This window comes from Stenella coeruleoalba, assembly GCF_951394435.1.
Source record: "Stenella coeruleoalba genome assembly, chromosome: 1".
Lineage (NCBI taxonomy): Eukaryota > Metazoa > Chordata > Mammalia > Artiodactyla > Delphinidae > Stenella > Stenella coeruleoalba.
Genome location: NC_137169.1, coordinates 188,474,897 through 188,500,623, shown reverse-complemented (window position 1 = coordinate 188,500,623; position 25,727 = coordinate 188,474,897). Strand labels below are relative to the sequence as shown.

The following is a 25,727-nucleotide window of genomic DNA, read 5'->3' as shown; positions in this document are numbered from 1 at the left end:
CTCATCACCAACACCATGCTGACCTTGGGGTGGAAATGAGCACCACTTCTACCCCCTGCTTTCTGTGGGGGTGGAGGAGGGGTGGAGGAGGTCCTTCTGCAATCCCAGATCCTCTCTGTGTGAAGTGGCCTGGAAGCCAGTAAGCGTGGAGCCATCTCTCCTGGAAGAGCCACAGCAGCTGCCATCCTGGGCTCCCTGGAGGCGGTCTGGAGGTGTAAGTGTGGGTGTGCTGGAGTGATGGGATAAAGTACTGCTGGACTGTCCATAAGAAAACCAAACCGTCTTGTGAGTCATCCGCTCAAATATCTACATGAGGAGCACATTGGCCATTGTCCAAAGAGATTTCTCATGCATGTGGTGGAGGGCGGTACAACTGCCGATAAGAGGGGAGCAAGGGGAGGTTGGTTTACTTGTATCTTAGACCTTCTACTCATGTTTCTTCTTGCGCTGGGGGCCTGTATATTTCTGTGTTTGCTACTGGGAGGATCTTTCTTGTGAGGAACTTCTGCTCAGAGCCTGGGAGCCCCCCTGCAAGAAGGGCAACCCCTCCCCTCTCCCTTGGGGCCCCAGAGAGTCACTCACCCTAGAGGGTTCATGAAAAGCTCTGTCTGTATCTACTCCAAATGCTTTCCTGCAGGCCTGTTCTATTCTTAGAGCCGCCCCTAGTTCCTGCTTCAGAACCGTGAGGCTCTCAAGCTGGCCAAGGCACTGAGCCCTTGGTGTAGTAGATAGTAAAAAAAGTAACAGGCCGAAGGGTGTGAATGAAAGAAAACAAAACCTGTAGTCATTCCATCTTTGTATGACTTCCCTAGGAAACCAAAGTAAGGGTTTTTTTTTTCCCCAGCTGGGCAGCAACATGCCTGGGGAAAAACCTGAACTCTCTACTCAGTTACTTTTCCCCTTTACAGTTTATACTTCTTTCCGCCTTTGTATCTCTTCAGTGGTCATTGTTCCTTGTTACTAATTTCTCACCCACTTTCCTCTTTAATGACTTTTAAACGCCTAGGCTGTTTGAGCCCTGTCCTCTCCCTCTCCTGAAACTCTTCTTTTTAAGAGAATAAGTAACCCCGGTTTGCTAATCGGGAATGAAGGGATTATACTGCATTGCCATTTGATTCCTGGTTTGAGAATAGGAGAGCATCCCATTCTTAGAATCTTCTTTGGAAGAGGCAGATACAAGAGGGATGATGGGGTGCTTTACTTTGCAGAGCCGTGTGTCAAGGTGGTGGGGGCCAGGGGGTAGTATTGATGCATTTCCGTGGGAATTCCTGAGCTTCCTTGCAGAGTTTTTCCTGATTCTGCCTAAATTTAGTCAGGTATCCATCCACCGGTTCATCTACATGAGAAAGGTAACTTAAGCGTTCCCTGTTTTCCTCAGTGATGTTAAAGTAAAAAAAGTAGTTACCCAGCGGAAAGGGCCTTGGAAAGCATCCTTGACAAGCCCTTCATTTTACGGTTGAGGAGACGGAAGGGCAGAGAGGGGCGGAGAGTTCACACAGCTCTCCTGACTGCTGGGTCGGTGGCCTCCCCCGCCCCCAAGGTACTCAGCTCTTGAAATAACTCATCGGGATCTTCCCTTCTGACTGTGCAGGACAAAGCATGTCTGCCCAGAGGCATAACCTCTTATTCCCACTCCCTGCATCATTCGGACCCAAGCATGTTCCCTGGAGAGCTACTGTGTCCATTCACCCACCGTAGCCCCTGAAGGCCCCTGCTTCCACTTGATAAACTAGCCTGATTAGGCTTGGCCCTATAGGAGCAGCAGCCACCCTCAAGCTCTGGCCATGGGGCTTTCCTTTTATGGTCTTTCATGGTGCAGGGCCCTGGGTGAAAGGCAGGACTCTCCCCTCCTACAGAAGAAGCCAGAGGCAGGCTTCCCTTTGATGGCTCGTCATGCCCCCATTACTCCACCCCACCTCCCCGAAACATCCAACTGGAACCCAGCACATGAACGGCCCTGCTATAAGTGAGGCTACTCGTGGCTGGAGTCCAGAATCTCACTCCAATTAGCTAGTCTGCCCTTTTGCGTGATTCAGAAAATTCCCATTTGTAAATTCCTCTGACATGAAGATGCAATGCCAACCCACCTGGTCTGCAGACTTGTTCTACAGGATGGGAATGGAAATGACTTGGCGGCAGCAGACCCCTACTGTCCCCCTGCAACTCTTCAGGGCCAACGGGCAACAGCCTGTTATCCCTATAAGGCATGCAAAGGAGCCCACATTCCAACTAATACCTACTGAGTGGTGACCAGTCTCTTAGGTGACAACGATAGCTAAAATGGGAGGCAAAGCTTATTATGTACCAGGCATTAATTATCTCATTTGGGCTTTATAACAATCATATGAGACAATTGCTATTATGAGCCTTATTTTACAAGTGGGGAAACTGAGGCTCAGGGAAGTTAAGTCTTGCCTAAGATCACACATCGAGTAAGAGGCAGGATTTGGATTTGGATCCAAACTGTCCTATCAAACACTATCTCTTAGCATCTTCACGACCCCATCGGGGGTGTATTAGCCACATTTTACAGATGAGACTCTGAGTAGTTCAGTCAATTGCCTGTGATGCCGCAACCCATAAATTAGAGAATGAGATTCAAACCTGAGCTTGTCAAGCGCCAAAGTCTGTGCTCTCATCACCATTCTTGCTTCCTGAGTGCTGGTGGCTGCCCTGGGTTGGACAGGAATGGCTGGGTGTGGCCTGCTCCTAGCAGCTGCCAGAGGCTGCCAGCCTCCTGCAGCCACAGCACCTTCTTGCCAACAGCCAACACGGTGGGGCCCATGGGGCTGGCATCCTGGGACTAAGCCGGCTCCCCTACCCCCAGGGCAAATGAACGGAGACCTCATGCAGAGGGAGTGTGCCTCAACCTTTTCTTTTTTAAACTATGGTGAGCACATTTTTTTTAATTTAAAAAAATGTTTATCACATTTACGACATAAAATTTACACACAATAAAATTCACCTATTTTTAAACTACAATTTGATGAGTATTGACAGCTGTATATAGTTATGTAACCACCACCATCACAAGATATAGATCACAGTCGAGATATAGAACATTTCTTTCACCTCAAAAGTTCCCTTATACCTTTTGTAGTCAGTCCTCTGCCCCTACCCCTGGTCCCAGGCAATCAGTGAGTTGCTTTCCATCATCATAGCTTTGCCTTTTTAAGAATGTTATGTATATGGAATCATACTGGTAGTTCTTTCATGTCTGACTTCTTTCACTTGGCGTAACGCGTTTGAGATTCCTCCGTGCCATGTGCATATCACTAGTTTGTTCCTCTTCATTGCTGAGTGGTATTCTATGATTTGCATGTAACATAGTATGTTTGTTTATCCACTCACCAGTTGATGGACATTTGGGTTTCTAGATAGGGGCTAGTAATAATAAACCTGCTCTAAAATTTGCATACAAGTCTTTATGTAGACACGTTTTCATTTCTTTTGGGCAAATACCTGAGTGGGATTGTTTGGCCATTGTTTGGTTGGTGTTTATGTTTAACTTGATGAGAAGCTACCAAAGTATTTTTCCAAGCGCCTATACCGTTTAGCATTTCCTCTAACCATGATGAGCATTCCAGTTGCTCTGCAGGCTCACCAGCGTTTGGTATTGTCGGTTTATTTTATTTTAGCTGTTCTTGTGGGTGTGTAGTGATGTCTCTTTGCAGTCTTAATTTGTGTTTATTGATTAATGTGCTGATTAGCCATTCATATATCTTCTTTGGTGAATTGTCTGTTCAGATACTTTGCCCTTTTTTTATTGGGTCGTTTGTTTTATTATTATGGAATTTGATGAGCACTTTTTAACCCCAAAATGTGAACTCTCAAATGCTTTGGCTCCTGGAAGCATGTAGCATCGGGGTTCGGAACACAGGCCTTCGTAGACCATCTGAGAGTGGATTCTAGACCTACCATTAGTAGCTGTGCAATCCTGGACCACTTACTTGAGCTCTCTGAGTATCAGTTTTCTCATGAGTAAAATGGAAGTGATTATGAAACCCATGTCACAGAGATGTTGTGAGGACTGGAAAAGATAATCTTAACATAGTACCCGGCACAATAAACTTACAGTAAATTAGCTGCTTTATTATTGTTGAGAAAATACATGACAAAAGGCTACTATTACTAATTCAAAAGCAGTTTCTAAAGAGAGCCATTTGAGCAATGGTAGTAAGTGTAGATAGAATCACCCAGTAGGGGGATGATGCTGGGCACAGAGGGGACTTGAGCAGCTCATCAGGTCTGGACTCCTGTGGGACTCTTGACCCTAGAGTGCTCCCAGTCAGAGCCTGGAGGAGACACTCCCACTGTGAATCAGCCCCAGGCCCAAAGGGAGCAGCCAGAGGGAAGGACAGGTGGAAAAGAGAGATCAGGCCATCTACAAGCCTCTGCAGGCTGACCGTCAACCCTCCGCCCCACCCTTCCCAGTCAGCTGTTTTGTTCTGTAAAGCCCAGTAGACCTTTCAAGTGAAGCAACTTAACTCAGCTTGGTGGTTTTCTTTTCTTCTCTCTCCTTTGGAGGGTGTGGCAAGAGGAGATGGGAAAGATAATTAGTATAACTGCTTCAGGAACCTTTTGGCCCCATCCCAGTGAGTCAGCTTCTAAGGCAGGTAGAGCCTGTCCTGTGCTTTGCATGGGGCCTCTTTGATATACTGGAGATTATGGGCTCCTGCCTGGAGCTTCGGGGGAAGCAAGGTAGGGAAGGACAGCTTTTGGCGTCTGAGAACAGCTGCAGAAACAGACCAGAGATGTGGATTTCAGATCCTGGGCAGACACCATTCCACACCATTCTACCCTGATAGGGAACCCATGCCTCCCTGTGCCTCCGTGCCTCCTTGATGAAATGTGTCTGAAAGTCAGCAGCTAACAGAAAGATTCAACCATTCTAGATAAAGAAATAGACACATTTAAAGTATTTTTTAGATAGGTCATGTTTTAGGATAGATTGGGTTATTAAAACTAGAGAAAACAGATATACCCAGGGATGGGACTATGAAATTATAATGCATTTCTTAGCTCCGAGTAGAGTCTGGAGGCTCAGACTGTTAGGTATGGGATTCATCAGAGAAGGTCTCATTCTTTGCCCTCTAGTTATATTCCAGTGACCTTGGACTAACTATTCAAGCCTGGTATGCCTAGAGCCAACCCTGGCTGACACTTTGTTTCCATTTTTACTTCAAGGCTCTGATCTATGTTTATCAAGCCCTCACAATGTCAGCCCATTGGTGTTGGTTTACTGAGGCAGCATTCATTTATTCATTCATTCATTTACCAGCATTTGAGCACTTAATATGGTAACAGGTTAGGGGATGCTGCTTACAGTGGAAAGAAATAAGCTTGCAAAACCCTGGGTATTTGATAAGCTCCCTGAGTTCCCGGCCACATTCATTGGCCTTCTTTTATTTCCTCAAACCCCTCCTGCTCTTCTCACTTCCAGGCCTTTGTGTAACTCTACTTGGAAGGCCCTTGGCTACCCTCGCTCCCTTCCCTACCACACACACTTTGCTTGGAACCCTTCTACTTATCTTTCACATCTCAGTTTAAACGGCACATCTTTGGGTCGGGTCCCCCTGTCACTCGCTTTCCTAGTCCTTTCCCTCTGCAACATTTATCGCCCGAATAAACAGTAAACTGGGGTAAAAATAATGATGGTTGTTGAACAGTTACCCTCACTAGACTATAACTTACATTATGAAAAGAGTCTGTATCATCTTGTTCGTAGCTATATCCTCGTGCAGGGCCTGGAGTACAGGAAGAATGAATGAATGAATGAATCCAAGATATGGTAAAAGAAAAAGGAGCCGAGGACCCAGCACCACACCCTGACAGGGTGACCCAACCCACAGAGCATCCCAAGGGGCTTCCTGCTAAGAGTCCAGCTCCAGACTGCAAGGGAGGAGGGGAGGGAGTGAAGAGCAGCCGCTGTAACAGGAGAGGCTGCAGCTGACTGGGAGGCAGGCCCTGGTCCTTGGGCAACTTGTTCTAATCTTAGAAGGTATGCCTGGGCTTTCTGCTGTGGCATGAAGGGCAAATGTCCTAGACCTCAGGACACACACATTATCCCTCCTGCTTGGGAAGTAGAAATGGCCCCCAGGGAAGGATATTCTTGGGGGGGGGGGCCTCTGGCTGCAGCAAACCCCAGGAGTCAGAGGGGCTCGCGGTGAAATCAGGTTTATTACAGGACTAACCAGCACAAGAGAGCACGTGACAGGAGTCTCTGGACTCTCTCTGAAGAGCCAACAGATTGTAGATTCACTTGTTGGCCTAGGTGAGTGAATCCCTCTGCATCACCTATGCTAACTATGCAGAAGCTTTTCTTCCACACTCTTCCCCTTTCCCCTAAAAAGAACAAAAAGAAGAAAAAAAAAAACAACTAACTGCTCTGAGGCTGCCAGACTGAATTTGGGACTGAATCAGGGTTGAATTTGATCCTGCCCCCCTGCACGTCCACTGGTGGGAGGAGGGAGAAGAGGAAGATGGCTGTGCGTGCGCCGCCTGGACCGCGAGGTCGCTGCTTCTGCCTCCTCATCCCAGCACCGTCTCCATCTCCTTCCCAGCCTCCACTCACCCTGCCTGTCTTCAGACTCGGCCATCACCTTGTAACAGGAGCCAAGTTTCAAACCCAGCTTCATCTGACTCCAGAAATCCCAAGCAGGTCTTTCAAGGGTCTGTCCTGGACCCTCTGCTCTGTTCACTCACCCCTTCGGGGCATCTTTCCCTTCTCTTGCCACCTCTTGCCTCTATCTTCCCAGCCATGCTCTCCCCGGGGCTTGCCATCTCTGTGGATGGCACCCTGTCCACCCAGCAGACAGAGCCAGAAACCTGGGCAGTGTCTTGGCCCCTCCCTGCACCTACCTGGTCAGTCAATCCTTCTCCCAAGTTTCTTTATTTGTTTATGGCTGCGTTGGGTCTTTGTTGCTGCGCGGGCTTTCTCCAGTTGCGGCGAGCAGGGGCTGCTCTTCGTCGCGGTGCTCGGGCTTCTCACTTGCGGTGGCTTCTCTTGTTGCAGACTCACAGACTCCAGAGATCTACAGAGTGTTGGCTCCAACCCTATGTCTAAGCCATCCTTAAGATAGTTACTAATTCCCAGATGGACTTATCTGCTCATGGTCACCCTTGATCCCAGTTTTCTGCCTCTACTGAATCCTTGTTCTCCATTCTCCTATAAGCCTAGTAGACCTAAAAACCCTGTGAATACCTGGCATGTGTAGGGCTCATTAATATCTACTGAATGGTTGAATCAATAACCTCTTCTTGCTGAAGGCATTCCTTTACCAGTGGTGGGCCATAGACACTTTTGATTCTCACAGTACCCCTTTCAAAAGCACCCACAAATAAAAAGCTGCTGCTTTCCGTAGAACTTCCACTGAAGGTTTGCAGATTGCAGGAAGCGATCATAATGATACGACACAGCTAACAATTGTAAATCAGTGACCAGAGATTCCTGTTCATCAAAACCCTTTTGGTCACCCCATCATCAGGGGTTTCTTTCATAGTGGCCATTTCCCCCACAAGTGGCTGACCCTGTCCACTCCTCAGGGTCTCAGCTGCCCCGTCCCCTCCTGTTGTCCTCTACAGTCTTCTTCCCAGCTCCCTTGGCAGATCCGGACCCAACAGGAGGCTCCGCTCAGTGAAAGGACTTTTGGGGGCCAGGATCCACCCTCCGTAGGAGGCAGTAGAAGGGACTCCCCTGGCAGTCCAGTGGTTAAGACTCCATAGGAGGCAGTGGTTGTCAATTTGCTCATTTTTTTACCTTTCATGACAACAGCAGTGGCCTCTGAACTGGTCTCCCCACCCCCACTGCCGCCAAAGGGACCATCAAAATAAATCCAGTGGTTTTACTCTTTTGCTAAAATCCCTCCAATGACTTTGCATGGCCCTAAGAACAGGGTCCCAGCTTAGAGGGCCCTGCCTGCTCTGGCCTCTGTTTCCTCTGCAGCCTCATCTTGCCCCTCCTACCACACGCCCTGTACCAGGCTTAGGGACTTCTAGTAGTTCCCTGGGATGCCCCTTGGCCTTGCAACCTTCACATGCAGCTAGCTCCCTCAGCGGGAGAGTGACCAACTCTGCCCACCCTTCAAGCTTGGCCAGGTTGGTGGTTCCTCCTGGAAGCCCTCCTGGGTGCCTCTGGCCAGGTTGGGTGCCCCTGCTGTGCTTTTCGCCCTGTCCTTCTCCAGTCACAGCATCCTGAACTCAATGTCACCTCCCTCTGCTTCTCCTCGGGGAGGCCTCCTTTGACACGGCACCTAGCAGTAATCACGTACTACAGGTGCACTTGCTTATTTGCTCACAGCCTGTCTGTCCCCTGGAACTTGAGCTCCAGTGAGAGTGGGGACTCTCTCTGCTTTAGCGCTACATCCCCAGAGCTCAGAGCCCTTAGTGGGTGCTCAGCAGTACTTGCTGACTGCTTTAGTTTCCTAAGGCTAGTGCAACAAAGGACCACAGACTTTGCAGCTGAAATAACATAAATTTATTATCTTACAGTTCCGGAGGTCAGAAGTTCAAAACAGATCTCACTGCGACTAAAATCAAGGTGTTAGCGGGGCTGCCTTTCTTCTAGAGGCTCAGGGGGAGAGACCGCTTCCTTGCCTTTTCCAGCTTCTAGAGGCTGCCTGCATTCTGCCTCTTGGCCTCTTTCTCCATCTTCAAAGCTAGCGATAGTGGGTCAAGTCTTTCTCACATCCCGTCACTCTGACGCTGACTCCTTTGCCATCCTCTCCCACTTTGAAGAAACTGTTGGATTGCATGGGGCCCACTTGGATAATCCAGCATAACCTAACATATCTACAGGTTCCAGGATTCGGATGTGGACATCTTTGGGGGCTATCATTCTGCCTTCCACACTGGCTGACCCATCATACTTTAAATACTTGCTTAATTGCCCCTGTTCCCCAGTAGGCCATAAACTCAGGGGTGCAGACAGTATCCATCCTACCCATCTCTGTGTACCTCTCCTCCAGTGTGCTGTCATTCACTGTGTCCTTAGAGCCTCACAGCTATCCCAGGAGGAAGGCGAGGCAGGTGCTCTTCCCATTGTACCGATGAGGAAGCTGAGGCTTCACGAGCTCATGTGACTTGACCAAGGCGGCACGAGAAAGGGCTCCCAGTCCATGCTCAGGACTTAGCCAGCGTCCTTACTGGCAAGCCTCCGAGAGTTCCCTGAATTAGGTGGCAGGAGAGCATATAAAATAATAGCAATAACCATAATCAGACGAAGAAGGAGGAAGAGAGATGGAAGCGTAGAGGAGAAGGAAGAAGGGTCATGACCCTAAAAGCCATAAAATTAAACTTAGCTTTATTATTGTTATTATTTTTGGTTTTTTGCAGTACGAGGGTCTCTCACCATCACGGCCTCTCCTGTTGCGGAGCACAGGCTCCGGACGCGCAGGCTTAGCAGCCATGGCTCACGGGCCCAGCCGCTCCGCGGCATGTGGGATCTTCCCAGACCAGGGCACGAACCCATGTCCCCCGCATCGGCAGGCGGACTCCCAACCACTGCGCCACCAGGGAAGCCCTATTATTTTTTTGATTGCTAGTTAGTACGCACATCAGTTTCTCTGGGCTGGTTTGAGAGCTCAGGAATGGAATGTCTGTTAAGTGCCTGTTAAGTGTAGCCCACCAATGGCTGACCCGTGACGGCCCACTCCTGGACTAAGCGTGGCAGGAAGCAGCAGGGAGCACAACCTAGCCAGCTGGGGCTGCCGCTGGGAGACCTGTGCCCCAGAGAGAATGGAAGGGCAAGGGTAGACTAGATGAGACGCTGGGCATCCCTTGGTGTATTCTCCCCATTTTACAAATAGAAAGTGAGGCACAAACAAGTTAGGCGACTTGTCCAAGGCCACAGAACGAGTATATGCAGAGCCTGGCTTTGAACCCAGACAGTCTGGCTCGAAGCCTGAGCTCTGTGCTCTCCTGCCCCAAATACAGCACCATAACCCCATCATCTGTGCACTATGCCTGGCACAGACAGGCCTGATTCTGAATCTTGTGGGGACTCTGGGGATATTGGCTACCTCCTGCTGTCCATGGGAGAAGGGTGGTGCAGCCTCCAGACTACAGGGGACATGTTGCGATTTGGGTTGGGGCAAAGGCTGATGGATGTTAATCATCTCATTTACCAACGAGAATCCTGAGGCTCAGAAAGGTCCACCCCAATTATATGTCAGAGACAAGACTGAAACCCAGATCTGATTCTGAATTAGCTGTTCTTTCCACTCCTGTCACATGGTCCCTGTGCATCCGCAAACCCATCAGACTCAAATTTTTATCCTTACGCTTATACAACAGTTAACAGGTTTCACAGAGAAATTTCACATACGTTATCGCTGAGATTTCATTGATAAGGTCCTACACTATCATGACATTCAGAATGAACATCTCCCTCCCATTTCTCTGTTGTCCCTGCTGTTACCTGGGAATGTACCTGGACACTAACCCCGCTGACCCCACCTGGCTGGCCAGCCAAGCATCTGAGGCTGTGGGCTACCCTGCTTCTAAAACCACTGAAGCGGTCAGGCCGGTGTCCAGTGACTGAGGGCTGCTGAACCCTGTCCAGGCCACTGGGCTGCAGCACCACATCCTGGGAGGAAGTGGGAAGCATTGGAGGTCCCACGGAGGGACACTCTACCCAGGGCATGGCCCGTGGATCCTTTGTGTTAGCAGAGCATCCTACCTGGGTTTTTCCCTGGGAGAGAATTGCAGAGGCCAAGGACCTGCCATTTTCAGCTTCTTAAAGCCGACAAGTGGGTAGGTAGGGGATATTTGGGACTCTTTTGGTCTTATGTGAAATAGTCGATCAGCGTTCACGTGTACCTGTTTCTCTTCTGCCTTGTCTAGTTGTCGTTCTTCTTTTTCACCTCCTCTCCACGCCACCACCACCACTCCCCCAATCACTGTTATCCCAGTGCATCCTGCAGTGGTGATGTGATGACTACATGACCCAACAGCATAGATGGAGGACACGAGGTTTCTTCCTTCCCGTGACATTCCAGGGTTTTATCCTCTATCACCTAAGCCAAAGAACTCTTCTGGCCTTGACCCATCCTCTTGGCAATCTGCACCAAAATGTCTGTAAGCCTCCCACTGGGATAACAGGAAAGGTCCCCTCCTTTGTGAGTGAAAGGCAGCTCAGTGCTAATAAGGAGACACAGCTAATATAAGGAGTTCAGTCTTTGGACCTCTCCCCTTCCCTGTTCTATATTTCCTGGTTTTATACTGTCCTGTGACTTCAAACACTATCTCTATCTAGTGACTCTCAAAGTTTTGTTTCCAGCCTGGACACCTCCCCTGAACTCAAGACTTGGGTATATATTCAACTCCCTCCACTGCGTCTCAACGTGGATGTCTAATAGACATTTTAAGCTTTCATGACTGAGAAAGAAAGAGCTGTTCACTCCCCATATACCCTCACCCACATCTCTCTCTCCAACAAGACTTCCCTGACCCAGGAAAAAATACCCCCATGCATCCTGTTGTCCACGTCAAACATCTGGGAGTCATCCTTGATTGCCCGATTTCCCTTACTTCCCACAGTAAGGGAAGTAATTACTTCAGTGCATCAGTAATTCCTACGTCCTACGTCCTAATTCCTAAGCTGTCCTACGTCCAGATCCACCCCCTCTCACCATCTGCTGCTACAAGCCTGGTCCGCTCCACCATCGCTGCTCAGCTGGAGCACTGCCAGAACCTTCCTCCTGGTCCCCTCTGCTTCCACTCTCATCCATCCTCCACAGACAGCCTTTTGATGTGTAACTCAGGTCACGTCCCTCCTCGAAACCCTCCAAATGAATAAAATACAAACTGCTGATTTTCCCCTTCCAGAACGAGTGTTGTTCATTTCACTTTATGAAATAAAATAAAAAACCTAAAGAGAGAGGTTCCCATGGTCCTCGGGGCCTCATGCAGTGGGCCCCAGACTGCCTCTCATCCTTTGTCTCTCCTCCTGTCTCCTGGTTGCAACAGGTCCCTGCCACCTCTCTTTTTCTCTGTCCCTCAGCCTTTGTTCCTCTCTGTGCTTTCTGCTCAGAACAGTTTTCTTCCCATCTTTTCCCCAGCTGGAATTCAACTCACATGACTCAGAGATGTCTGCCCATACCCCCATAGATAAAGTGCCCTATTTCCTCTTTTTCATGGCATTTAACACGTTATCTTACTTATCTGCCTCTCTGTTTACTCTTTGCTACCCTTGCTGGAGTAGCAACTCCTTAAGGGCAAGAACTCTGTCTTGTTCACTGCTTTACCGCAGGGCCTAGGACAATAATGTTTACTGATGAGAGACTGACTAAGATGACTCTTGCAGAGAAAGTCTAGAGTTAATATAGCATGTCCCTGTGGAAAGAGATCTTCAGATAACGCTGGTGCTGTACTTACTAACTTGAAGAGTGAGTTAGCAACTCTGGGCCATTTTCTGTTCGAGAAGAGGTATTGTGAGAGTGGTAGAAAATGTATCAAGTGCTGTAAGGACAGTGCCTCCCTGATAGCAGCTGCTCTAAGTAGGTAGGTAAGTCAAACGGGCCAACCTGGTTCCTAGTCCATTGTCCTTTCCATCGTCCCCGGGTGGTAATGGTTAAACATTGGGGTGAATTGAAGAGTTAAGGGTAAGGTAAGTGTAAAGGAAGACCCTGGAATCATTGTGGCATCCCAAAGAGGCTGTCTGTTGTTCCTTTTCAAATGATGGTTTAAGTATGGTTATATTGGAAGGGGGTAAATGGTCTTAAAATCCACTACAGTTCTAGGGGCTTCCCTGGTGGCGCAGTGGTTGAGAGTCCGCCTGCCGATGCAGGGGACGCGGGTTCATGCCCTGGTCCGGGAGGATCCCACATGCCGCGGAGCGGCTGGGCCCGTGAGCCATGGCCGCTGAGCCTGCGCGTCCGGAGCCTGTGTTCCGCAGCGGGAGAGGCCACAACAGTGAGAGACCTGCGTACCGCAAAAAAAAACAAAAACAAACAAACAAACAAAAAAAAATCCACTACAGTTCTAGAAGAGCAAAGAAGCAAGCGTACCTTATACTTTGAGGCTCTGGCTTGTCTGGCCTGTTTCTGGTGAGCGAGATAATCTTCCTTTTAGCTAAGAGCAGGGGTTCCTCAGCCCCCAGGCAGAGCCCTCTCACTGCTTCCCCCGCAAGCTATAGATGAGGAAGCCTCCCCTGGTGCCTTGTTTCCCTAACCCGTGGCCCTGAGACTGGTAGATACTTAGACCTTGGACCAAGGAGGAGGATGGAGAAACAGGGGCAGAGCCAGGGAGGTACGTAGAGCCCGATTTAGGCCTGTACACAAAGGTTCCACTATGTGGATGGTCAGCGGTACCCAAATTGTATTTACTCAGCGTGGCAACAGTGAGGGGGAAGTTCCATGCTGTCCAGACACAGGGGTTCCTCAGTTCTCAGAAGAAAGTCCCATAGAAACAGAAAATAAACACCAGAGGTGATTTTCTTCTGGCCTCGGCACTCACAGGAACCACAGGAGTGGTTTCCAAGCTTGCTGGCAGAGCCAGGCTGGAATGGTGGCAGTGAGGGCTTGGTAAGCAAGATCTGGGCCCAGGAAGATGGAATGGGGTCAGGGGGACAGCAATCTGTAAAGACGAGGGTCAACTAAAGCAGGACGCAAAGGGGGATGAGTTCAGAAAACAGATTTAAGATGTGGAAACTGGCCCCAAGAAGAAAGGACCAGCTGAGGTCAAAACTGACCAAGACCCGGAATGTGGATGCAGGCGAGAGAGGGGTGAGCTTAGGGTATCAGTGACTCTGGGAGCAGGTGCCCAGGCCCTGACATCACAACTGGGTTGGATGGGGGGAAGGGAAAGAAAGCACCCTTCGAGGAGGACTTCCTGTGTTCCCGGCTCTATGTTCAACACTTAATGGACATCTTTGGAACAAAGAAAGAACTCTAAGTCCCAGAGAGGCTGGGGTGGGGGGTGAGTTCCCAGGAAATCTGGGGACTAGGCAGGGACATTGAAGTCATTCTCAGATCTAAGAACAATCAAGGTGGGAGCAAGACCTTCCCAAACCAGCCTCAGGGCTGAGACAGAGAGAGAGAGAGAGAGAACACCTGCAGGCGAGCTGGAAGGAGACTCTCACCTGCCTGGGGCCAAGGCGGTGTGATGTTGAACCACTGGAGGAGGTCACTAGTGGTACCTGCTAGACTTGCAAGGCAGAAATCCAGGCAAAGCCTCAAACAGGCTGAGCCACGGTGCCTGTCCACGCCCAAAGCCATGCTTCTTCTGCTGTACCTGCATAACCCAGCGGCTTATAATAGTTTCACTATATATATATCGCTTTACAGTTGTCAAAGCACCTTCACAAATTAGGCTACTTAACTGATGTCCATTGCTGGATTATCAGGCGGTGGGAGTCAAGTGTTTCACAGATTATTCTGCCTGGCTTCTCCTGTGTGACTCTGGCTAAGCTACTTGCCCTCTCTGGGCTTCGATGTGCCCAACTGAGAGGAGGCAACAATCAGTCATTCTTCTACAACATAGGATGAGAAGCATCTGGAGAGGTGATGGTAGTGAGTGGATTTGCCAGGCTTCAGGAAGCTCCGGAGTCCATAGACATTCTAAAGAAAACCCATTCACTGGGCTCCAGGAAAACAAATTCAGACGTATTATAATCTTTCCTTCGACCCAGCTTTTAAGCTCTAAATGCTTCCAGAAGCCTTATCGTTGTCTTGCCCCTCGCCAAGCCTGGTTTTGAGACAGGGAAGTTAGGGAGGAGTTTCTGATTCCTGTACGGCTCTATTTTTATCTGGAATGTATCTTCCTGCACCGCCAGTGATTGGCGCCTTCGGGGCGAGGGTAAAGTGCACTGTCAGCAGGACACGAGCAGTATATAGCAACGGACAGAGAGACTGAGCTGTTATGGGGGCGGGAAGTTAGACAGATGGACAGACTGATGGGCCCAGCATGTTTGCCAAGAGCAGCTCAATTAATTAATCACAAGGACAAGATGTTCGCCTCTGAACACGCCCTGCGTGACACATGTAGGGCACTAATCAGAGCGGGCACTGGGTTCCCCGCTCGCGCCAGCGCTGTCGGGGACTCTGGCATCTTGAAGAGAGGTGCATCCTTTTACATCTTTATGTGAAATCAGCATCTGATGTTTAGGCTGGAATGAGAATAAACTTGACTTACAGCAGGAAACAGTAAAGAGGGACCTGTCTTTTCCTCCAGAGCAGCCTGTTCGCAGATCTGAAGGTCCGTGGCCACTGCAGTTCTTTCCTATCTCTAAGCAAAGCCCCCTTCACAAAGCTTGGCCCCCACGTAACTTCACCCGAGGCGGTGGGAGGCGGCCGTGTGCGCCTCCCCTGCTCCAGGGGCAGCATCACCGTGTGACCAGCGACATTTCCTTTGGAGGGAGCACCCAAGTAAGAAAGCTTGGAAACACTTCTAGCGCAAAAAGGAGGGCCTAGGAAGTGTATGTGAGTGTGTGTGTGTGTGTGTGTGTGTGAGAGAGAGAGAGAGTGTGTGTGTGTGAGTGTGTGTGTGTGTGTGTGTGTGAGAGAAAGAGAGAGTGTGTGTGAGAGAGAGAGAGTGGGGGGGGGTGTACAGGGATGCAAACTTGCAGCTGGAGCGGAGCATGCTTGGTGTTTGTAGGCCATGAGCCCCGTGGAAAGACAGAAATGGACTTTCTCCAGCAAACTGCTACCCAGATCCTCCCAGTTTCAGGCTAGACGTGGGCAGAGGGAGTTTGCAGTCTGTGTACGAAATGCCATCGTCATGGTCACCAAAAACCAAAGCTGAATGTCTCTGAGACTGGACATTTAAAAAACATTATTAAAACTGTGTGGTTCCCTAGGCCGCATGTAACAAGGCAGAAGTGAGGGGGCCGTTTCCAGTGCTTACTGACTCACCGTATCAGTCTTGGTGACAAATGGCACATGGGAGTGAACAGTGGCCAGGGTGCATCTTGGCCTCTTCAGGGGGCCTAGAGGCACCTTGGGGGAGGGAAGGCCACAGGAAACCAACGGTTGCATTGGGGGTAGAGCAGGGGCATGGTAACCAGCTGGTCACCAGTTTGCAGAAAGCTCACAGCAAAAACGAACAGAACAGTAAAAGGGGTGAGTCTCTCTCAATGAGGACACTGTAGAGAACAGTAATGCAATATGCAAATCCCTAGAACTGAAGTCATTGCAGTGTTCTTGGAAGGAAGGACCCCGTTACCCGTAGTAATAATAACCCTTCTATAGCTCTTCTTATGTCCTAGGCCTTGTCCTCACACTTTAGATGTATAGTCAGTCATTTAATCCACAGAACAACCTTGTGAGTGATGTGCTGCTGTTATCCCTGTCAAGGTACAGAAAGGTAAAATCATTTGCCCAAGGTCACTGAGCTAGGGAGATGGAGCGACTCAGCGGTCGAATCCAGATAGTCTGGTTCTCATCGCCGTGCTACTTGACTCTCATGTTATTTGAATATTTTCTGAACATTTCTATGCCCAAGGCACTCAATTAAGTAGGGGAAACAAGACACAAAAATACTTGTCAAAAGTTCAATCAAGGTGCTTCCCTGGTGGCACAGTGGTTAAGAATCCACCTGCCAATGCAGGGGACACGGGTTCGAGCCCTGGTCTGGGACGATCCCACATGCCGTGGAGCAACTAAGCCCGTGCGCCGCAACTACTTAGCCTGCGCTCTAGAGCGACAACTACAGAGCCCGCGTGCCCTAGAGCCCGTGCTCTGCAACAAGAGAAGCCCGCACACCGCAACGAAGAGTAGCCCCCACTCTCCGCAACTAGAGAAAGCCCGTGTGCAGCAACGAAGACCCGATGCAGCCAAAATAAATAAATAAATAAAAGTTCAATCAAAGACGTTTTCTCCTCCCATTAGATACACTTACAGGCCTCTCTCTCCAGTGCATTTTGCCAGCCTACAGTTTTCGAAGCCTCATGTGACCACGGGAAGATGCTGTCCCTGATAGAGCCCTCTCCGGACTGGGTCTCCATGGGACGAGGAACCCGGCCTTGTCCTGCCTCCCAGATCCCTGGGTGCCCTAACCTCCACCCCCAGGGCAACACCAAGTTTTATTCCTTTCCAGATCCCCAGAGCCACACCCAGGGCCAAGGACACTATAAACATTCACTAAATGCAGTTGACTGAACGGGTTTTTTACATCTTTGAATGCAGGAGCCAATTGCAAAACGCTGTGAAAAGACCTCACTGTGGCAGCATCCCTGCTTGTGGCCACATAGCAAGCACCTTGTGTGGCACCCGGTGCTGATGCTCAGCAGTGCCAAGTGCATATTTGCTGGTTCACTTTGGCTTCCCTTTGGTTTGCCAGGAAAGGCCGGCAGAGACCAACGCCAGTGTGGACGACTCAGCGCCCCCCTCGGTGGCCCAGCTGGCCGGGCGATTCAGGGAGCAGGCGGCCGCTGCAAAGGTGAGTCAGGAGGCTTCAGAGCCCCTCTCCTGGGATGGGGCTGGAGGAAGGGGAAGTCTGGGTCAGGCCCAGAGGAGAGGGAGGGAGGAGGCTTGGTAATTACCAAATTAGGAAGAGAAGCCAGAGAGGGGTCTCTCTGAATGTGAGGAATGTCGCCATGCTGCTGGGCCTGGGCAGGACCGTTCCCCACCAGAGTGAGGCTTCCCCTGCGGCCAGGAGGGCTGAGAGCTGAAAGCCCTGCTGTTAGAGATGGGGGGTCTGAACCCGGGGCTTGTCCACCCCAGTCGTCCACTGATAGAGACTTAGCTCTTGCACAGCTGTGCCAGGCCTGGACTGCTTCAGAATAAAGAAGTCCCCACACCAGGCTCCTCCCCGGAGCTTAGGAAGCTTAGGAATCCGGAACAAGGGTGGATTCCAGAAGGAGAATTGGGAAGAAAGAGAGGACAGAAACGGAAGCACCTTCAGGTAGGAAGCCAGGGATCAGGAAGGAAAGGGATCCGGTGACCAGTGGATTCTAGAATCCTGCTGGAGAGGTCAGTGTCAAATGGGGTATTGCAGCATTGGAGAGATTTGGGCTAGATTTTCTTGAGTCCTACAGTGTGAGGAGCTCCTTAGAAGTGAAATGAGGGAAGGGAACCCCAGTGTGTGGGGAGGTTTATCATGGCCCCTTGGGACAAACGAGAGTGTAATTGTCATGCTTTTTTAGTGCGTTGTTTTGCGTTTTTATTCTCCCATCTGAAAAATCGGTCCATAATTTCAGACACGATAAGAATGTCATAAAGGGTGAAGGAGATAGTATCGATCAAAGGTGCTGACAGTGCTTAGAAGCTGGGTGTGGGTGTCATTGTGAGATGTTGCTTCAGGCCGGCCAGTGAATCACAAGTAAAAGAGGGTGCTCCAGCAGGAAAGGACTGGGAGAGTCTGAAAAGGACTAGAGAGCCTGAAAGTCAAAACGGGTAGACAGTTCACTAGAATGAATTTATAAAGTTAACGGGCAGTCGCAAAGACATGCAATCCCTCCCTTCATTCTTTTCTCCACCAGACATCCCTAAACATTCCTAAAACCAGTTTCTACTTCCTTCCTCTTCCTCCCTGTTGCCTGATTAGCTCTCTCTCTTTTTCTCTCTGTGTGTCTGTCTGTCGCCCTCCCTCTAGACACCAGCCAGTAAGCCAACAAGAAGGAAACCGCCCTGCTCCCTCTCTCTGTTCCCCCCCAGGGTAGAGCTGGGCCAGAATGGTGAAGAGGTAAGTGCTTCTGCTGCTGGGGGCTCAGAGGATGCTGGTTATGGATTTTCTTTCTCCTTTTTACAGGAAGAGGCATGCAATTCACACTTTTAGACTTGAAACCTGTGCAGGGAATTTCTCCATTTCAGATTCAGGGGTGAATGTCCTTAACACTTCCTGAATCCTTTACTTTGAAAATGAGGTCCCTTCCTACGCCCTGTTACTGAGCCTCCCTTATGGTTTTCAAGGACAGAAGCACTATTTTTCAAGCCTGAGCATTTCCGCCAAGAGAATGGGTCCATGGAGTATTTTACCACACCAGATTCGGGAGTCATGAAAGTCATGTTTGACTCCCAGGTCTGACTGATACGATCTTCCAAGTGTGCAAAGCATCTGGAAAGAGGGCCGCACTCACGTAAAGCAGAACTGCAGTGTGAGAGAGGCGTGGGTTTCTGTGGTATCTTGAAAAGGCTGGCTATTGTTCTGGATCACTGAAAGAGAACCAGAGCACACAGGAGGCCTCATTGCCCTCAGATATTAATAACCAATGTTACCAACATAATAAAGGCTCTGGTATCATAGATCATAGCCACCAATGGATTCCCGGCCTGCATGTTCACCTACCCTTATTTATCTAATTGTAGCTGTAAGAGCAACTTGTCCACACCCTCCCAGGAACCCAGGAAGCTTCACTGTGGTCGTGGTCCCCGCCAGAAATGGATTAGCGTGTTCTCTTGTCCAGCCTGGGAGGCCAACCCCAAAATAGAGCAAGCAAGCCCAAGACAGTCCAATTCCCACATGCCAACTGTGATACCTCTTTCCCCCGCTTCCTTTTTGGGGGCCAGCATCCTGACGACAGACACTGGATAGTCATGTGGGCTTGGGCAAGGCCCTTGGTGTCTACATTTTCTCATTTATAAAGTGAAACATTTGGAGTCGGTCAACGGTTTTCAAACCTTTTTGTCAACCCAAGGCATATGAGCAGAAGCCCATCAGGTAAAGCAGAAACTCAGAGCTGCTCTCAACCAAGTGGGCAGGGGGTGGGGCCCCCCATATGCTCTGAGAATACTCCCCCCCAAAACGGGACAGGGGTCTTCTGGGATGAGAACGCCCCAAGAAGCCCAGTTTAAAAAACACTACGTTTTTCTTGGGGTCTCCTCAGGTGCTGATATCATGATTCTGACCCCATCTTCGTGGGGTCATCAGCCAGCATTCCGATCAAAGCCATACCAACAACTTCTCTTTACTGAGGGTGAACTTCTCCTGTGACCTTCACCCTGAGGGCTTGGAGTCTGTGTTAGGCAATAGGCTGAGGCCGTGGCCACTAGGTGCCTACCGTGAGGCTGCCCCCTGATGACCTGGACTCAGCCCCAGAGAAGTCACTGCACTGCGCCTGCTTCCTTTTTTGTAAAATGGGACAAGAACACTAACCAGACATGATGGGGGCCGGATGGGGACTTTTATCCCCTGGATAAAAGTGGAGGGAGTTCAGTGGCTCTGGGAGAAATACGTTTACATGTTCCATCCCATGGGGCACCACCAGCAGCTAAATGGCATGTAATAGCCAAGGGCTGGATGAATGGGAGGGTGGATTTAAGAGGGAAGGTTCCATGTGGAGTGACAGGCTGCTTGCACGTGGGAAGGACGTTGTTTCCAGAGATCAGTGACTTTTTGTCACGAGCTTGAAATTCACATAAAAATAAAACGAGCAGCCAGCTCTGTCTGGCTGGGTTAGAAAATTGTGGAGGCTGCTGCCACAGTTCTCCTTCCGGACTCCCACGACACAGCCTGCAGGAGCCCTAGTGCCGGGAGCCTTGGGGGCCTGGGAAGGCCCCAGTCAGGCTACCCCTCGGTTCCCAATGCACAGTGCCGGAGAGGGGCTTCCCATCCCTTCTTCATCCCTGCCCCCTCCCTATGCCTGCACAGGCCTGAGACGGTGGAGCCAGCCCCTGCCGACAGGGTATCCTGGAGTTGCCTCTCTCTGGAGGACCCACCCAAAAGAGTGTTTAATATGGCCACTGAGCCTGCCTTGCCTGCCCACAGGAGGGCTGGAAAACAGTTCCATCTGAAAAATCTGGTCATTATTCTAGACATTATAGGAATGTCATATATGGACATATATACATACATAAAGAGAGATATCAGGCTGACTTTTCTCCACCAACTGTATGAGCGGAGGCCACTTGTTAAACAGTAAAGAGCTGCTTGTTAAACAGTAAAGGAAATACTGCCACCTTCAGCCGTTCCCAGGAATGGCATCGGCGGCTCTTTGGGGTTCTTCCTGCTTTGCAGTTCAATTCGAATCAACAAGGATTTTGTAGGGCATGAGCTGGGTTCCCAGCACTGTCCTATGATGAAGGGGCTGTGTTTATTGAATTTTCACTCTCTTCAGAAGATACTAGTCAGTTGCAGAAGAGAATAAAGTATTACATAAAGTGAGCTTTGTCAGCACAATTGTTGCTGCAGTTCCTAAACAGTATCTTCAGAAACGCGGCCTCGTATGAACTTTCACTGTAAAGCCCAGAAATTAAGGACAACTGAGTTTGGGCTGGAAGCTCTTTGTTCTCACGGTGGACACAAGGCTCCTTGAAAGACTGACTGCTGTGGAAATATGTCTGATGGTATAAACTCATGGAGCCAGAGGCACCTGAGAGCTGGAGGAGGCCTTAGAATCGTTTATTCCAACCCACCCACCTGCCTGGGTCTTGGCCGGGGAGGCTGAGGCCGGGGCAGCCGTCTGGCTCCTGTCAAAGCCGGAGTTAGCAGGGGCTGGGGAAGGGAGCTCCTGAGTCCCAGCCAGTGGCTGCCCCACTCTCCAGCACCTCCCCCGCCCTGCAATGCTGGGCCTTAAAAAGGTCACAGGGAGTTCAGTTGAGTGAGTCTGTCTCCTTCCATCACTAAAATACAATCATCTCACTCAATAACTATCTCAGAATATTTATAAGAAATTGTGTTATTCTTCTTACGATTCAAGTAAATTAGCACATGGGTGCGAGGAGCAGGGTCCCCAAACTATAGGTCTCTGTCCGACAGCGTGGAAGTCATCTCTTTCTTCATCATCATCATCATCATCATCATCATCACTGTCATCATTCCTACCTGTTGAGGGTCAATATAGCTGTGGAACTAGCATCAAGTTGTAGGGATTTTACACAAAACAGGAAGGAGTCAATCATTTTGGATAATATAAAATCCAAAGACAGGCAAGATTCCTGACAATACACTCATCACAAAAATATCCCAACTAACAGAACATATATATGGGTGTGTGTGTGTGTATATATATATATATATATATATATATATATATATATATACACAAGATATCTCAGACACTGACCACTTTCAGAGGGCAGGCACTCAATCATATTCATTTTTATGTAACCAACACAATGCCTGGAATGTAGGAGATACTCAATAAATGTCCGTTTAATCAAAATGAATAGTCAGTGTTTTAGAATATGATAATTTATAAACAACACTATTGGTGGGGTTTTCCAAAATATTATTAGTTTAAGGGAAGACCTTCAAGTATACCTCTGTCAGGTTTCACTCCGGCTCTGTGGTTTCTTATGTTTATGACAAACAGAATGGATGGTCACTGTGCCCTTTCTCTTTGAAATCCCCTCCAATTGTTGGCTCATGTTGTTGAAGGTCATGAGGTGAAGATCTTGTCCCCCTCAGACATAGTCTGTTCTCTCATAATGACCATGAAGGCATTCTTCCTGGAACAGGAGGCCTGCTGTGTTTCAGACGTCCTGCCTGCTCTGATCCATAGATTCAAGCGGTCTTGTTAGTGGTAGGGTGAGGGAGAGGGGAAGGGGAATCTGCCACGCCCAGGACCTCAGGAGGTAAGTGAGCTCCCGGAGCTAAGGGATGAGGCGGTAAAGCCAACTTTTTCTTCTCCTCTTATTCCAACTGTGGCTTCTGGGCTCCAGCCAGAACCCCACCTCCCTTCACCTCACTCATTTGCTTGTTTTGGTCCATTTGCTTTTATAGAAGTCACCGCCCAATGCAAGCCACCCTCCTAAAGTCAAGGTGAAGAGCTCGCCTCTGATCGAGAAGCTCCAGGTAAGTTCAGAATCGATGCTACCTCCTATCCAACCCCCTCTCTTATCCAACATTTGCATGTCTTTGGGGCTCCTAGGGTAGTCCCAGATGTCACCTGGACAGTTGACCTCTGATAACCGGCTAGTGATCAAACTGCCCTGAAGGATGAGGGGCTCTACCTGGGGGCAAAATGCTAAAATAAGGACCCTATCAAACATGAGCTCATGTCATTAGTACCTAATGGAGATTGAAGATAATCAGATGCCTCAAGAGTCTTATGGGAAAGGATGTTATACACAGGAAACACTCCAGGAATAGCCAAGTCCTCTCCATGGCCTGAATGCAGCCACAAACCGTTTCAGCTTTACACAGGGCTGAAATTCAGGTGCTAGTCATTACACCACTACGGCCAAGTTCATTGTTTGGAAAGCATTGCATCCTACCTCGCCACCTTATACATCCAGAGCCCTCACCACTGTGCCCACAGTGGGGCTGGCTTTCCTGGGAGTGTAAACGAAGTATATGACACTGCACTTGATCTCACAATCTTGTTGGGAACACAAGGTTTTCACACATGATACAATAAAAGACATATAGGAGGGTAAATACCGGAGATCTAAATTGTGGGTAACTATCCGACTCCTACTGCTCTAGACCAGGACTTTTTTTTTTTTTTTTTTTTGCGGTACGCGGGCCTCTCACTGTTGTGGCCTCTCCCGTTGCGGAGCGCAGGCTCCGGACGCGCAGGCTCCGGACGCGCAGGCCCAGCAGCCATGGCTCACGGGCCCAGCCACTCCACAGCATGTAGGATATTCCCGGACCGGGTCACGAACCCGTGTCCCCTGCATGGGCAGGTGGACTCCCAACCACTGCGCCACCAGGGAAGCCCTAGACCAGGACTTTTTACCTCGGCATTATTTGAGCTGGTAAATTTTGTTGCAGGGGCTGCCTCGTACACTGCAAGATGCTTTGGTCCCTATCCACTAGATGCCAGCAGCACTCTTCAGTAAACTGTGACAAAGAAAAATGTCCCTAGACATTGCCAAATGTCTCCTGGAGACAAAATCATCCCCCTGCCCCCTACCCCCACTGAGAACCACTGCGGGTAAAATTTTACAGCGAGAAGACAGTCAAGTGGGCAGGAGTAATTAACAAATGCTTTAGGAAATACCTATTTCCTGAGTCAGTCCTTAGGAATAGTGGCTGGAAAGGAGGGAGGAAGGTACTCCTGGTGTGAGAACAGCATGAGCTAAAGCACAGAGGAGGGACAGGCGTGATATATCTGGGTGGGGCCTGTAGAAGATGCCCCAGCTTTCACCGCAGTCTCTGTGCAGGAGAACAACAAGGCTCTCCTGCACTGGATCCTCCCCTCTGGGTCCAACTAATAAAATTGGCTCGTCTACCTTGTTCTGAAGCCATCATTAGGGGTGTGTCAAGACAGGTAGCCACAGCCTCTGCAGTTCCCAGCTATGTGAGAGACCAGGGATTTGGCCCCCAGCCTGATTTGGGGTTAAGGGAAGCATCTCTGGTTTGGGTTATGAGCCTACCTCATCGCGGGGTGGGGGTGGGGTCTCCCCTGAAGTTTAATTCATACTGAGAAGCCCTGATCCCACCCCAGCTGCAGGGAGGCAGTGGGCTGCCCATCGCTGTAGGAGGCTGCAGGGCTCCCATATACATACCAGGGATCTCTCAGAAGGGACCCCAGAACTCAGACATTCCCTCCTAGCAGCCATCCAAAGGGTGTAGCCGAGAACCCCTACCTCTGTCTCCCGGCAGCCTACCACAGACCTCATCTAAGTGCCAGAAGTTAGTTTGCAAATGCTGTGTACCCTGCAGTCTTGGTGTTATTCCCCTTTCCAGTCATTAATAAGCCTCTTTGGGAAACATCGCAACCTGAGAATGAGGGTTTAATCTCTAATGGTTTAATCTCATGAAGAATGTCAGCGACAGTATATAATTTGGCCAAATCCCATAGGAACCTTACTTTGTTGGAAATACGTGGGGAAAGAACTAAGAAGTGCATCACCAGCTTCATTTTTCTTCTAAATATTCTATTGGATGAGTTAGGAACTATGATTTTTTCTTCACTAGTTCAAAGTTCAAGTTTTCCGCTGGCTAGCAAGACCCATTTTATTTGCAAGCAGTCTTACAGAGGGAATGTCCCAGCTTGACCCTGAGAGGGCAGGAAGACCTCCTTTAATGCCCAGTTAATATCCCCTCTGCCATGAAGTCCTCTGAGCCATCCTAGCACACCATCTCCCACAGCCTCTGTGGTCCAAACCTGTCCCTTTGCACCTGCAACATGCTGCTTTTAGACATGGCGTGGGCTCACACTGTTGCTGTTTAACTTTATATTTTTAATTGGACAATGACACAATCTTGTCTATATTATAAATTCTTTCTTAAAATCACAATTGAAATACGAACATCGTCCTAAACGTGTGTAATGTTCTATACTGTGCCAGTCCTAAAGTACATGTCGGAGTTCTCCAAGGTGACAGAGCCTCGGCTGGCAGGAGGGTGGCACCGAGGGGAGTCTGGAGGGAAAGGGTGTGAGTCGGGTAGTGGCAGGAGAGAGTAAGGGGACCAGATCATAAAAGACTCTAAAGGTCAGGCTCAGTAGATGGGACAAATAAAGACTCTGAGACACAGAAAGGCTACTGGACTCGCTGTAGGTCACACAGCTATTAAGTGAAAGAGACAACATCTGGAGTTGGGTGTGTCTGCGTGGAGAGCATCATCTGCCCCTCCAGCCTGGTCCCTCCCCTTGGAGGCCTTGCTGCTGGCCCTCCTGCTCTGGAGGATGCAACTGCGCAATGATTTGGACACGCAGAGGTCAGAGCAGGAGGAACAAGAGCCCCTAGGTGGCGCTAGAGGACCCAAGGGACTCACGTTCAGTCCCTCCGTAGACATCTGCACCACGACCTTCTCCGAGGCAGTCGGATAGATCTGGGACCACCGCCTCCTCCCCCGCCAAACTCTTGACTCCCTCAGGCCTCGGTTACCTTCGGGTAACCCCTCCCCTTTGCTTGCCCTCGGGGTTCCTTCTGGTCTGGTTGCACCTGCACTGCGATGCT

At 49.6% G+C, this 25,727-nt stretch overlaps 1 protein-coding gene across 2 annotated transcripts in view; it reads left to right on the top strand.

The window, feature by feature from the left end:
- The window catches only part of RCSD1 (RCSD domain containing 1), a 70,391-nt gene that overhangs the window by 29,344 nt on the left and 15,320 nt on the right, over positions 1-25,727 (top strand). For both annotated transcript variants that reach the window (XM_079912575.1, XM_079912574.1), the window contains exons 2-4: positions 17,278-17,376; positions 18,532-18,621; positions 22,600-22,671. In XM_079912575.1, coding sequence (XP_079768701.1) covers positions 17,278-17,376; positions 18,532-18,621; positions 22,600-22,671 — 261 coding nt within the window. The remainder of the gene's footprint in view (positions 1-17,277; positions 17,377-18,531; positions 18,622-22,599; positions 22,672-25,727) is intronic.